The 12,576-nt window shown below is 39.1% G+C and overlaps 1 protein-coding gene and 1 long non-coding RNA gene across 8 annotated transcripts in view; one reads left to right on the top strand and one right to left on the bottom strand.

The window, feature by feature from the left end:
• Positions 1–12,576, top strand: part of SLC12A1 (solute carrier family 12 member 1) — a 92,451-nt gene that overhangs the window by 16,697 nt on the left and 63,178 nt on the right. For 2 of the 7 annotated variants that reach the window (XM_082448985.1, XM_082448991.1), the window contains 7 exons: positions 4–99; positions 638–733; positions 1,268–1,363; positions 3,140–3,279; positions 4,335–4,445; positions 6,326–6,437; positions 8,391–8,518. In XM_082448985.1, coding sequence (XP_082305111.1) covers positions 4–99; positions 638–733; positions 1,268–1,363; positions 3,140–3,279; positions 4,335–4,445; positions 6,326–6,437; positions 8,391–8,518 — 779 coding nt within the window. The remainder of the gene's footprint in view (positions 1–3; positions 100–637; positions 734–1,267; positions 1,364–3,139; positions 3,280–4,334; positions 4,446–6,325; positions 6,438–8,390; positions 8,519–12,576) is intronic. The other 5 variants (XM_082448987.1, XM_082448986.1, XM_082448990.1 and 2 more) reach the window with 5 other exon arrangements.
• Positions 6,444–12,576, bottom strand: part of LOC309654660 — a 94,832-nt gene continuing 88,699 nt past the window's right edge. The window contains exon 5 of the long non-coding RNA XR_014260385.1: positions 6,444–6,659. This is a non-coding gene — a long non-coding RNA (uncharacterized lncRNA). The remainder of the gene's footprint in view (positions 6,660–12,576) is intronic.

The following is a 12,576-nucleotide window of genomic DNA, read 5'->3' as shown; positions in this document are numbered from 1 at the left end:
GAGGTCTTGGTGTGATTATCATCAGCTTAGCCGTGACAGTGACTGCTATCACTGGTTTATCCACCTCTGCTATTGCTACAAATGGATATGTCAGAGGAGGTAATTAAACCTGTGACCCGCATGATCATTTGTAAGGTAAAGGCAACACAGGCTCAAATAGCTCACCACTGACCTTTCTGGAGTGTTTTCAAAGGTAATCCAAGTTGGTTCCTTTTTTTTCCCCCCCTGCCAGGCAAAAAGAGACGCAAGAAAAATGGAGAAGGATTTAACCTTTGTCAAACCTCCAACTTTCTCATTCAGGTTCCTCTCCAGCAAGAGAGAAGGTCAAATGTTATGTTTTCTCTTTTCGCAGCCAGGGTAGTTTCTCTCCCAGGACACCAGCGTAAGTCAACTTTTCCTTTCCAGGGCTGCATTTTAGATTGTGTTTGCTTTTGGAAACCATCCTTCATCATAACGAGCAGTTTTCCAACTTGGTCTTTACGCCAGGCAAACCCGTTTCTCCTTAGCACGAAGGAACTCCATTGGGGCCCAAGGCTTGGATGTGAACACTTAAATTCAAAGCAGTATAGTTTGCAGCAATAGGGAATCCAAGGAAGAAAAGTAAAATGTAATATCTTCTGTCTTTCATTGCTAACAGGTCTTGGAGTTATCATAATTCTTCTTTCCACCATGGTAACTTCTATTACTGGGTTGTCAACTTCTGCAATAGCAACTAACGGGTTTGTTCGTGGAGGTAAAATTTCTAAGATATCTAAATGCTCTCATCACTTCCTACGGGTAGGCAAAAACTTTTTATTATACTTCTTTTTGGTGGGAACAAGAAAGTAGCCCAGCGTTCCTGAAGCCTGGCTAACTATGTGGATGAGCTGGACACAGAAGGAAACACAAGGTACTGTGTGTATAGTCCTGGTCTACTCTCGTCAGCTGTGGTCTCTTTTCTAATGGTCCTCTCCGGCACGTTGCAGGTCATGATTTCCAGATGCTCAAATTCCTTGGGTAAATGCTTTATTTTTCAGGCTACTGCACACCTCTTGCTGGTGTTTCTTGGAAAATGACTTCTCGACACAGCTTCAGTTTTAAAGTTTAGTACATTTCAGGTGCTTCCTAGACCTTCCTAGACCTAGATGGAATGGGATCTTTTAGAACGTTTCAGGTTTTTCATAGGGAGACTGTTCCTTCCTTGACAAGATTCAGACTGCTGCCTCCTGAAGTACTGGTGACTTCTTGAAGTACTGGAGCCAAACACCTTTCTTGGGGGATTTTTCAGGTCTTGGAGTCATCATCATTGGCCTGAGTGTGGTAGTGACAACACTCACAGGTATTTCTATGTCCGCTATTTGCACAAATGGAGTAGTAAGAGGAGGTAAGCCAATTCATGTACTTATGGCTATAAGCTTTGATTATGCAGTAATGTCTAGAGTTGGTTTAATGTTGGAAGTAAAATTTGTACATTGATACTTAGTCTCCAGAAGCCCTAAAACAAAACAAAATAATCCAAAATTTAAATAGCAAGGCATGATTCTTTTCAACTAAAATTAAGAGATCTCCAGAAAAGATTTTTTTGGCCCACTTCCTGTGATTAAACATGTTTATAAAGTAGAGAATGACCAGGTGTCCAGAAAGAAAGCATAGAGTATTAGAGTGAAATAAACGGTTTCTTTGTGACTTGGACGGACCCCACTGGCTCTCTCTCAGGGCCCCTCAGAAGGGGTCTTCTCCAGCACCCCAGCTGACACTGCTGACTCTTCCTACTCAGTGAGCCTTCAGAGTTCACCCCAGCACTATGCTCCTAATGGCCAATAAGCTTGAGAAGATTCTTAAAAAGAAAATAAAAACAAATAAAACAAAGAGTTACTTTCAAATCATCCAGGAACAAGCAGGCCTGGGCAGAGAATGAGGGGTTGAAGTTTGTCTCATTGTTCCTCTAGCTTCCCTTCTTCCCCCTCCAATTCTGTTTTGGCTCCTGGGGTCTCTACTTGGGTACCTTATCCAGATCTCCCTACCCAGGGCCTTCTAAAACACCATCCTACCTACAAAACTGCTCTTCTCACAGCTCCTGCCTGTCTCTCATTTTGACCAAGCCTAGTAACTTGCTGCTAACTGATTTAATGTAATCAGGACAAAGAAAGTAATGGGGATTTGCCCCACCCAAATAAAAGTTTACATTTTTAGAGAGGATGCTGTCGTCTTAACCCAAAGGAGTTACTATAGTGGAGGAAACAGTGAAAACTTTTCAGTGAAAGATAATTTTGGTTGTAGATATGTGTGTTCAGTGTCATTCCTTTACCAATTCTGTCTACTTCTAAGCCTAGCTCAGTACAGGAAGTCATTGATTCACTATGGTCCGTGATAACATCTAGTTATCTAGGCCTTTCAACATCTAGTCATTTTAACCTTCAGTAACATGCTCTCAGAACTCCTGAGGTAGTTAACTATTCTGGCTCAGTCTTTCCTGTGCCCAGAAGTATACAGCCATGAGCAGAACCTTCTTTTCAAGGTCCAAGGGAGAAGCAATCGTTCCAGGCCCTCCCTACCTTACTTCCCATTTGCCACACCCATACACATATGGGTATTTGGCAATAACCATGCCTTCTTGAGCTAAAACCATCAAAACTAAGTCTGATTTATAGAGCGGATAATCCATAGCACTATACAGGTACCTTTTTAATGTAGTAAAAGTGTACCAGAAATTATACCAGAAAGGAAGTTAGAACGACAATGATAAACTTTATCCACTTCATTTTCTGCCTGGGCCTGCCTGTTCCTGGAAATTTCAGATATGAAATTTTACTTCAGTTACATTATTAATTTGAACTCTTCAATGAAGTTTTTTAAAAGACAAAGAATTTGTGGGGTAAAGTTTGCTGTATTCTTATTAGTAGCATTTGTGTATTATAGGTTTCAATAAATTGGATTTTATTTAGTCAGAGTAGTTCTATTGTAGATTATATACAGAACATAAGGCAGGGCTAAGTTATTCATTACAGTGAACAAGATTTCTAAAATTACTAGGATTTATAATATTTTTATTAGAATAATTAGTATTTTAAATGTTCTCAGACATTCAAAATTATTTGGTCATATAAACTAAATCCTCTAAAAGTTCCTCAATGTAAAGCATGTTCATTTCTTGTTTCAGGTGGGGCCTACTACCTTATTTCCAGAAGCTTAGGGCCCGAGTTTGGTGGGTCTATAGGCTTGATCTTTGCTTTTGCCAATGCAGTGGCTGTTGCTATGTATGTGGTGGGATTTGCTGAGACTGTGGTAGATCTTCTTAAGGTAATTAAAAGCTTTTCTTTTCTTCAGCCAAGCAAGATAATTTGGTTTATTTTGCTTTTTCAGGGCACTAGGGGATATCATTATAGCAAGATGAGAGGAAACAGATTTATTCTGCAGAATGTGGAAGCTGAATATAGTTGAAGGAGCCCTAGGCTTGGCATCAGAACTGGCTCAGAGTCCTGGCTCTCACACTTACCAGCTGAGAGATTTTGGACCAGTCTCTCTGTTCATCTGAACCTTGTTTTTCAAATCTATAGTATGGGCTAATAATATTGTTTATGTCTGTCACAGAAATGTGGTACAGATCAAATGAAATCATGTACATGAAATACAGTGTAAAATATGAAAGAAAAGATAATGGGAATTATTGTCAGCAGCAATATTACTATTATGGTTATAGATTTCCAAAGGGAAAGAAAGTTCAAACATTAGAAGAACTCACTGCAGGAAACTGGGCCTTTTTTAGTTTAGGTGCCCCATCTGGATGGTATATATGTGAACACATTAACTAGCTAGAATATGAGCTAACTTCTGGTCCTCCTTTCATGGTAGTGATGGCAGACACTGAATTCAACTGGTACCTCTATTTGAAAATTAGATGGAATAAATGAGTGGATTATATAGTTCATAGTTTGTTCTTTAATCGAGTAGCACTTATTTTTTTTTTGATATTCACATTGGAAACCACTCATTTTTATTCTTCTAAGATTCCCCTTGACACATAAAAATAACTAGTCATTCTTCTGAAACAAAACATGATATCTGTATGTACCCATAATTTTACTTAGTGTTACAGTAGATTTAAAAGCTGTGCCTAGAATGAATCCCTAAAATTTGTAACTCCTAGCCTTGGCTATCAAAGGCCTATTATCACAGGAAAAAATAATATTAGACTCTTTATCTTCTCCAATTTATGAGCATTTCATTTTTCCATTATCCTGTGTAGCCCCAGACATTATTGCATGGTATCTCTTCTTACTGTTAAATTCTACAATAAGACATATAGGCAAAAAAAGCTTCTAACCATTTTAGTGATTTTTTTGTTGTTGTTCCAGGAGAGTAATTCGATGATGGTGGATCCAACCAATGACATCCGGATAATAGGCTCCATCACAGTGGTGATTCTTTTGGGAATTTCAGTAGCTGGAATGGAATGGGAAGCAAAGGTGAATTTCTCAAAATGATATTACCAACAACTGCTAGTCAGCTTCCCGAACAAATTGCAGGAATAGAAGGAACTCCATATTCAAAAAGAATTGCTATTATTACTTTCTATGATAAAAGGAGCCAGGTCAGTGCTTGGTGGAACACCAAGCCCTCAAAGCACGAAGTCCAGGCAGTCGTAACTCACAGCTCATGTGATCAGGCCTGTGCTTTGTCCTCTATGCTATAGTCACAGTAACACAGCCAACAAGATTACTGCCATCTTCACACCCTGGTATCCCCTTCCAAGCTGGCTGTGAGTGCTGAAACCCACAAGAAATGGCAAGTGTGTTGGGAGAAAATAACAGGCAGAAACTATCATTCCCCTCTGAAATCCAGTACTCCAGCAGCAAATTTGAGGGCATCAGAAGCCCTGGAACTAGAGAATATCTGGATTTAACTATTAGTAAATCAGTTAGTAAATTTCTGAATGATGGAGAGCATGTCTTTTGCTTGCTTTGTAACTCTCTACAGTGACTAGTACAATTGAAACTCCTATGTTCCTATGTGCCTGGAGGTGCAGTAACTAGACATCAAGTGGTCACCAGAAATGGAAAGATAGCAAAAGCCTCCCACTTGCATAAGGCAATAGGAAACATTCCCACCTGGCATTTATTTCCAGATTATGTATTCATACATTAAACAAAAATTGACAAAGTGCTTATCATGTGCTGGGCATTCTGCTAGGCACCGTATGTTCAGTTGTGACCCACACAGGCACAATCCCTGCCATAGTTGAGCATATGGTCTACGGGGAGCTGAGTAATAAACAAGCACATAAACAAGTAAATATGGAATGGTAAATTGTGAAAGTGCTATAAAGTAAATAAACAGGGCACTGAGATAGAACATAACAGGGGGAACATACGTTAGATTATTCCCCCAGGGAGGCAATGTAGTTTCATGACAGTAGAAGGTAGAATTTAGAGCTCCAGCTCTGTAGTTAGAGTGGAGTTGAACCTGGTTTATGTCTATATGACCTTTAGTAAATTACTTCACCTCTCTGTTTCTCAGTTTCTTTATCTTTAAAATGATGATAGCAGTATTACCTACTTCATACAGTTGTGGGTGGTATTATTTACCTGAAAGAATATTGGTAAAGTTAGATGTGCATCTGTTGTATTGTAAGCCCTCTGTGAACATTAGCTGTTATTGTTTAGATTCCGTGATCAAGAAAGGCCTCTCTGAGGAGGTAACTAATACATAATGGATGAGAGGAAAGATACAGTTTTGCAAAGTATAGGGAAAAGTGTGTTTCCAGCAGAGGGAACAGCATATGGGAATGCCAAGCCAGTAACCTCTATGAAACGTCAGATGGACTAAAGAACAGTGATTTGGCTGGTCAACCTTGCAGACTGCTTATGCTGGGCACACACTGGTATGGTAGCCCAACGTCAAGTGCACTAGGCATCATGGGAATTCTATGCATCATTCTGTGTTCTCATACTCCTTCTGCAGTTATTACTGGGAAGGGGAGGAATCCATAGGTGCTCTGCCTAGGAAAGAAACCAACTCTGTCAGTGTTCAGTCTTTTGGCTCCATTTATATTCTTAGGAACACTGCACTAAGTTACCCACTTAGTACTTGAAATGCTCTTGAAATGTCACCTTCAAGTGCCCAAGCACATGCACCCATTAAAAGTGTAACATCTATACTCAGGCCAAATAAGGCTCATTAAGATGCCGTTTTATGAGAACATAACTTATTACCTACTTTGGATAGTAGAATCTTAACTGGAATTATTAGATAGGGTCTTTCTTCAGTGGGCACTTATAACTTTTATAATTATGTAAAAAGTCATTGAATAAATCTAATTTGACCTCCTGTTACTTTGTCATTCCAGGCTCAAGTGATTCTTCTGATCATTCTTCTCATTGCTATTGTAAACTTCTTCATTGGAACTGTCATTCCATCCAACAATGACAAAAAGTCCAGAGGTTTCTTTAATTACCAAGGTACATATGACAAATAACTTGCTCTGCAATAAATGATTCTCCATTGCCTGCCCCCATCACCATCCCCATGATTCCTATCCCAGCCATTGGAATCCCAGTGTGATCCAGGGAAGAGCCTGGGGTTGGAGTCAGGAGAACCAGAGTGAGTCTCAATCCTGCTGCAAACTGCCATGATTGGTTCTCAGATTTTCCTGCCAGGGTGGGGGTGATGATAACAACTTCCTAAAGGGATTTTGAAAAGCAAGTAAGATAGCAGATGTTAAAGTGCTTTGAAAACCTTAAAGTTCTGGACACACTGTTGTCTCTGTCAAATAGTAGAAGTAGAGTGCGTGTACAAGAAAGAGAGCATAGCTCAGACAATGTGTCCAACCACTGAGAGCACTGAAGTCAAACACAGTCATTTTTTTCTTCCTGCTAGAATTTTGACCCTTGCTTTCTTATAGCATTACCTAGTTGAGCATCACTGTCAGGTTTTCAAGCATAAAAGATTGTAGATATAGCATCTGTGATAATGGCATGGCACTGGGCATAAATTTTGACTTCTCTCTTCTATTCTACTCTGCCTATCCACTCTTTCCTATCTTTCCACTCTAGCTTACTCAAGAATCCACTGCTGAGGGTTTTTTACATTTCCCTTCATTATTTACTCAGTTGTCAGTATTTGTTCCCTTTTTATATCACATCACTTCTTTCTTCCTGATTCTTTTTCTTTGTAGAATTGTCTTGTTTGCTTTGCAAATCCTTTTCCTTTTGATTCTTTTCCCTTCTTCCAGCTCCTGCTGTAATTTTTATGTTTTAAATTTTCTTTCCTTATTTTTGCATCATCCCAGATTCTTTTGTTCATATTTTTCTTCCTTCCTTTTCTTTCTTTGTTTTTCTTTCTGTTTTTCTTCTACATTGTTCCTTTTCTATATTTTAATTTTTTTCTTTTTTAAAAAATTATTTTTTGGCTGCATTGGGTCATTGTTGCTGCACGCGGGCTTTCTCTAGTTGCAGCAAGTAGGAGCTACTCTTCATTGCAGTGCGCAGGCTTATCACTGTGGTGGCTTCTCTTGTTGCTGAGCACAGGCCCTAGAGCACACAGCCTTCAGTAGTTGCGGCCTGTGGGCTCAGTAGTTGTGGCTCGTGGGCTCTAGAGCACAGGCTCGGTAGTGCTCGTGGTGCACGGGCTTAGCTGCTCTGCGGCACGTGGGATCTTCCCAGACCAGGGCTCAAACCCGTGTCCTCTGCATTGGCAGGCGGATTCTTAACCACTGTGCCACCAGGGAAGTCCCTGTTTCCTTTTCATTTAAATAATTTGGTGACAACCTGTGGGATATTATTATTTTATGACCAAAGCTCCTCTCTCTCTCTCTTCATATATATATATTATATATAAAGAGAGAATATATATATATAGTCTCCTATACATGAGAATTTGGTATAAGGATCTAAGATCCAACTCTAGAGACAGGGGCAGGGAGGTTAGAACATTAGTAAAAAAAACCATAAGACAGCCTCACCCACAAGTTTCTCCTATAATTTTTTTTAAAAAGGCATAGAAAAGCAGTGTGCTGATTAAGGTGCATATATATGTGAGAATGTAGCTGTATGTGTGTGCGGCAATGTTGTGTGGTATATTTGTGAGTATGCCAGTAGGGTCATGAGAGAATTTTCCATTTCCTTCTTTTCAATCTTCTAGATTCAAAGAAGTTAGACAGCATGGGTCTCTGTTTGCATGAAAATTATTGATTTTTCAGGGTATGTCCTAGAGATCTAAAACCTTCTGACATGTATTTTGACTCTTGGCAAATATTCACATGAGGTTCATCAGGAGTACACCAATATCTTCAAGCTTATTCCATTTAGATTATAGGAACACTTTGCATTTAGGGCTATAGAAGCCAAATGTAACTTTATCTCCTACCTGTGAAGAAAGTCTACATGATAATTTTCTCATTATTTGTGTTGCAGCATCAATATTTGCAGAAAACTTTGGGCCAAGCTTCACAAAAGGTGAAGGCTTCTTCTCTGTCTTTGCCATTTTTTTCCCAGCAGCAACTGGGATTCTTGCTGGTGCCAATATCTCGGGAGATTTGGAGGTATGTTGTTTCCTCTGCTTTGTAATCCTGCGAGGTAATGGTGCACTTGGACAGGACAAGGAGCTACAGACATCAACAGTGACCATGTTTCTCTATAGATTTCAAAACTGTAAGATTTCTGCAAGGTTTCCTATTTATTTAAAACTTCTCACTTTAATGACACATTTTACTGCCAAACTATCCTATTCCAGATAGTTCTTCCAAAAGTCTTATTCAGTGATATCAGAAGGACAGAGTATATTGACAGTGTGTCATATTTCCAACAAAATGAATATAATTCAGTGAAAAAAAATATCAGAACTGGGCTTCCCTGGTGGCACAGTGGTTAAGAATCCTCCTGCCAATGTAGGGGACATGGGTTTGACCCCTGGTCCGGGAGATCCACATGCCACGGAGCAACTAAGCCTGTGCGCCACAACTACTGAGCCTTCGCTCTAGAGCCCATGAGCCACAACTACTGAGCCCACATGCCACAACTACTGAAGACCATGTGCCTAGAGCCCATGCTCCGCAACAAGAGAAGCCACCGCAATGAGAAGCCTGCGCGCCACAATGAAGAGTAGACCCCGCTCACTGCAACTAGAGAAAGCCCTCGCACAATAACAAAGACCCAATGCAGCCAAAAATAAATAAATAAATTTATTTAAAAAATATATCAGAACCACCCTTTCTCTTTTAAACACAGAATGAACGGAATATTCAAGAAAAAACAAAACCAAAACCAAATCACTTTATTACTGAATACTTATGTCATTAAATTCAGAGGTACATACACTCACTTAATAGGTATTTATTTAGCAGTCTACTCATAATATTCTATGTTAAGTAGTATAAGGAGCATTGTATTAGTTAGGATATTAGTTTCAATGTTTTATAAAAGGCCAAGAACAGTGACCTAATTAAGACAGAAGTTTGTTTTCCTAGTGCATAAAAATTCAAGGCCATAGGCCATCTACCAGAATAAGAAAGGTCTGCTCCAAAAGGTAGCCCAGAAAACCCAGATGACCTCTCTTGTATTACCATTCCCTTGGGGTTTGCCCTCATCTTCAAGGTCCAAGATGACTGATCACTTCCAAGATCACATTCCAGTCCATAGGAAGGGGGATAAGGAAGTAGAGGGCAAACAATCACTTCTGTTGACATTCCATTGACCGGAATTTAGTCTCTGTCACCTTAACTCGTTGCAAAGAAGACTGGGAAATGTAATCTCTACTTGGACAACTATGTCACCAGATAAAATTTTAGGGGGTTCTAGTATTAAAAGGAGGAAGGTGAAAATGTATATTACAGGACAATAAATAGTCTCTACCACACGTGAAAAAAAGTAGAAGACACAGGTTTTACCTCAATAAGTTTATAATCAACTTTGGAAGACAAGAAATATTTGCAAGAGTCATGAGGAGATAGGTATAAATGAAAACTGAATGCATTGTTCAAGTTCATTATGAAATAAAAATAATGAAGAAATAATTACATTAGGGATGATTTTCTCAACAAAGTAACTTTTGAGCAGGAACTAAAAGCAAAGGCTGGATACTGACAACAGGTCAGAAAATATAAGGGTATTCCAGGCAGAAAAAACAAAAGAACAGACAGGAATGGGAAAACTGTGGGACAGTAAGGAGTCTCTCACGATTCAACTGGAGAAGTCTTGACGGGCTGGGTAACCTTATAAGGTAAGGAGAAAGGCTGTGGAAGGGACCTGAGCGAGAGAGGCTTACCCTAGAATATAATTCCATGAAAGTGGGGACTTTGCCTTTGGATTTGTTCACTGCTATGTCCTTGGAGATAGGAAAGCTTCAGAAAATATTTATTGAGTGAATGAATAAAGGCATTTAGATTTGTTATATTAAGGACTGCAGTGCCATGGTAAATTCTTTTTGTTTTTTTTAACATCTTTATTGGAGTATAATTGCTTTACAATGGTGTGTTAGTTTCTGCTGTATAACAAAGTGAATCAGCTATACATATACATATATCCCCATATCTCCTCTCTCTTTCGTCTCCCTCCCACCCTCCCTATCCCTCCCCTCTAGGTGGTCACAAAGCACCGAGCTGATCTCCCTGTGCTATGCAGCTGCTTCCTACTAGCTATCTATTCTACATTTGGTAGTGTATATATGTCCATGCCTCTCTCACTTTGTCCCAGCTTACCCTTCCCCCTCCCCGTGTCCTCAAGTCCATTCGCTACGTCTGCGTCTTTATTCTTGTCCTGCCCCTAGGTTCTTCAGAACCATTATTATTATTTTCTTTTTTTAGATTCCATATATATGTGTTAGCATACAGTATTTGTTTTTCTCTTTCTGACTTAACTTCACTCTGTATGACAGACTCTAGGTCCATCCACCTCACTACAGATAACTCAATTTCATTTCTTTTTATGGCTGGGTAATATTCCATTGTATATATATGCCATATCTTCTTCATCCATTCACCTGTTGATGGACACTTATGTTGCTTCCATGTCCTGGCTATTGTAAATAGAGCTGCAATGAACATTGTGGTATGTGACTCTTTTTGAGTTATGGTTTTCTCAGGGTATATGCCCAGTAGTGGGATTGATGGGTTGTATGGTAGTTCTATTTTTAGTTTTTTAAGGAACCTCCATACTGTTCTCCATAGTGGCTGTATCAGTTTACATTCCCACCAAAAGTGCAAGAGGGTTCCCTTTTCTCCACACACTCTCCAGCAGTTATTGTTTGTAGATTTTTTGATGATGGCCATTCTGACTGGTATGAGGTGATACCTCATTGTACCTTTGATTTGCATTTCTCTAATGATTAGTGATGTTGAGCATCCTTTCATGTGTTTGTTGGCAATCTGTATATCGTCTTTGGAGAAATGTCTATTTAGGTCTTCTGCCCATTTTTGGATTGGGTTGTTTGTTTTTTTGATATTGCGCTTCATGAGCTGCTTGTAAATTTTGGAGATCAATCCTTTTTCAGTTGCTTCATTTGCAAATATTTTCTCCCGTTCTGAGGGTTGTCTTTTCATCTTGTTTATGGTTTCCTTTGCTGTGCAAAAGCTTTTCAGTTTCATTAGGTCCCATTTGTTTATTTTTGTTTCTATTTCCATTTCTCTAGGAGGTGGGTCAAAAAGGATCTTGCTGCGATTTATGTCATAGACTGTTCTGCCTATGTTTTCCTCTAAAAGTTTTATAGTGCCTCGCCTTACATTTAGATCTTTAATCCATTTTGAGTTTATTTTTGTGTATGGTGTTAGGGAGTGTTCTACTTTCATTCTTTTCCATGTAGCTGTCCAGTTTTCCCAGCACCACTTATTGAAGAGGCTGTCTTTTCTCCATTGTATACTCTTGCCTCCTTTATCAAAGATAAGGTGACCATATGTGTGTGGGTTTATCTCTGGGCTTTCTATCCTGTTCCATTGATCTATATTTCTGTTTTTGTGCCAGGACCATACTGTCTTGATGACTGTAGCTTTATAAGAGTCTGAAGTCCAGAAGCCTGATTCCTCCAGCTCCATTTCTCTTTCTCAAGACTACTTTGGCTATTCGGGGTCTTCTGGTTTCCATACAAATTGTGAAATTTTTTGTTCTAGTTCTGTGAAGAATGCCATTGGTGGTTTGATAATGATTGCACTGAATCTGTAGATTGCTTTGGGTGGTATAGTCATTTTCACAATGTTGATTCTTCCAATCCAAGAACATGGTATATCTCTCCATCTGTTGGTATCATCTTTAATTTCTTTCATCAGTGTCTTATAGTTTTCTGCATACACGTCTTTTTTCTCCTTAGGTAGGTTTATTCCTAGGTATTTTATTCTTTTTGTTACAGTGGTAAATGGGAGTGTTTCCTTAATTTCTCTTTCAGATTTTTCATCATTAGTGTATAGGAATGCAAGAGATTTCTGTGCATTAATTTTGTATCCTGCTACTTTACCAAATTCATTGATTAGCTCTAGTAGTTTTCTGATAGCATCTTTAGGATTCTCTATGTATAGTATCATGTCATCTGCAAACAGTGACAGCTTTACTTCTTCTTTTCTGATTTGGATTCCTTTTATTTCTTTTTCTTCTCTGATTGCTGTGGTTAAATCTT

Source organism: Balaenoptera physalus, assembly GCF_965194825.1.
Source record: "Balaenoptera physalus genome assembly, chromosome: 2".
In the NCBI taxonomy this organism is placed as follows: Eukaryota; Metazoa; Chordata; class Mammalia; order Artiodactyla; family Balaenopteridae; genus Balaenoptera; species Balaenoptera physalus.
The sequence above is the reverse complement of the archived record's forward strand: the minus strand, read 5'-3'. Positions and strand labels throughout refer to the sequence as shown.